This window comes from Capsicum annuum, unplaced genomic scaffold, assembly GCF_002878395.1.
Source record: "Capsicum annuum cultivar UCD-10X-F1 unplaced genomic scaffold, UCD10Xv1.1 ctg50529, whole genome shotgun sequence".
NCBI classification, from domain to species: domain Eukaryota; kingdom Viridiplantae; phylum Streptophyta; class Magnoliopsida; order Solanales; family Solanaceae; genus Capsicum; species Capsicum annuum.
Window position 1 is genome coordinate 1 of NW_025858406.1, and position 1,002 is coordinate 1,002.

The following is a 1,002-nucleotide window of genomic DNA, read 5'->3' on the forward strand; positions in this document are numbered from 1 at the left end:
GAAGGAGTTGAAGATGATTGATAATAGTAAGGAGGTGGTGGTGATGGTGAAGGAGGAGGGGGTGAATTAGTGTAGTAAGGCGGTGGTGGAGAACTAGGAGATGGATTCTTATAGTAGTCGTTCTTTGGGAAAGATGGCACCTTGTATTCCGGTTTAGGTACTGAAGTCACCTTCGGAACATATGGCACCTTCTTGTAATTGTCTTCTGGAACTGATGGTTTCTTGTAGTAGTCATTCTTTGGCAAAGAGGGCACCTCGTATTCATGTTTAGGAACGGAGGGTACCTTTGGAACCTTCTTGTAGTTGTCTTCTGGGACTGATGGCTTCTTGTAGTAGTCATTCTTTGGCAAAGATGGCTCCTGGTATTCCTTTTCAGGCACTGAGGGTACCTTGTGGTCGTTATCTTTTGAAACAAACGGCACCTTCTTGTAGCTATCTTCTGGAACTGATGGCTTCTTGTAGTAGTCATTCTTTGGTAAAGATGACGCTTGGTATTCCTTTTCAGGCACCGAGGGTACCTTGTAGTCGTTATCTTTTGGAACATACGACACCTTCTTGTAGATGTCTTCTGGAACTGATGGCTTCTTGTAGTAGTCATTCTTTGGCAAAGATGGCGCCTGGTATTCCTTTTCAGGCACCGAGGGTGCCTTGTTGTCGTCATCTTTTGGAACCGGTGACACCTTCTTGTAGCTGTGTTCTGAAACTGATGGCTCCTTGTAGTAGTCATTCTTTGGCAAAGATGGCACTTGGTATTCCTTTTCAGGCACCGAGGGTGCCTTGTATTCGTTATCTTTTGTAACAGACGGCACCTTCTTGTAGCTATCTTCTGGAACTGATGGCTTCTTGTAGTAGTCATTCTTTGGCAAAGATGGCACCTGGTATTCCTTTTCAGGCACCGAGGGTGCCTTGTAGTCGTTATCTTTTGGAACAGGCGACACCTTCTTGTAGCTGTCTTCTGGAACTGATGGCTTCTTGTAGTAGTCATTCTTTGGCAAAGATGGC

At 45.1% G+C, this 1,002-nt stretch overlaps 1 protein-coding gene across 1 annotated transcript; it reads right to left on the bottom strand.

The window, feature by feature from the left end:
• Positions 1-5: 5 nt before the first annotated feature.
• Positions 6-998, bottom strand: LOC124892776 (protein PELPK1-like; the record flags this gene model as incomplete). Its single annotated transcript, XM_047403983.1, has 1 exon — positions 6-998. A coding segment is annotated over one exon (993 nt), but the record flags the coding sequence as incomplete, so codon positions are not given.
• Between the last annotated feature and the right edge of the window lie 4 nt (positions 999-1,002).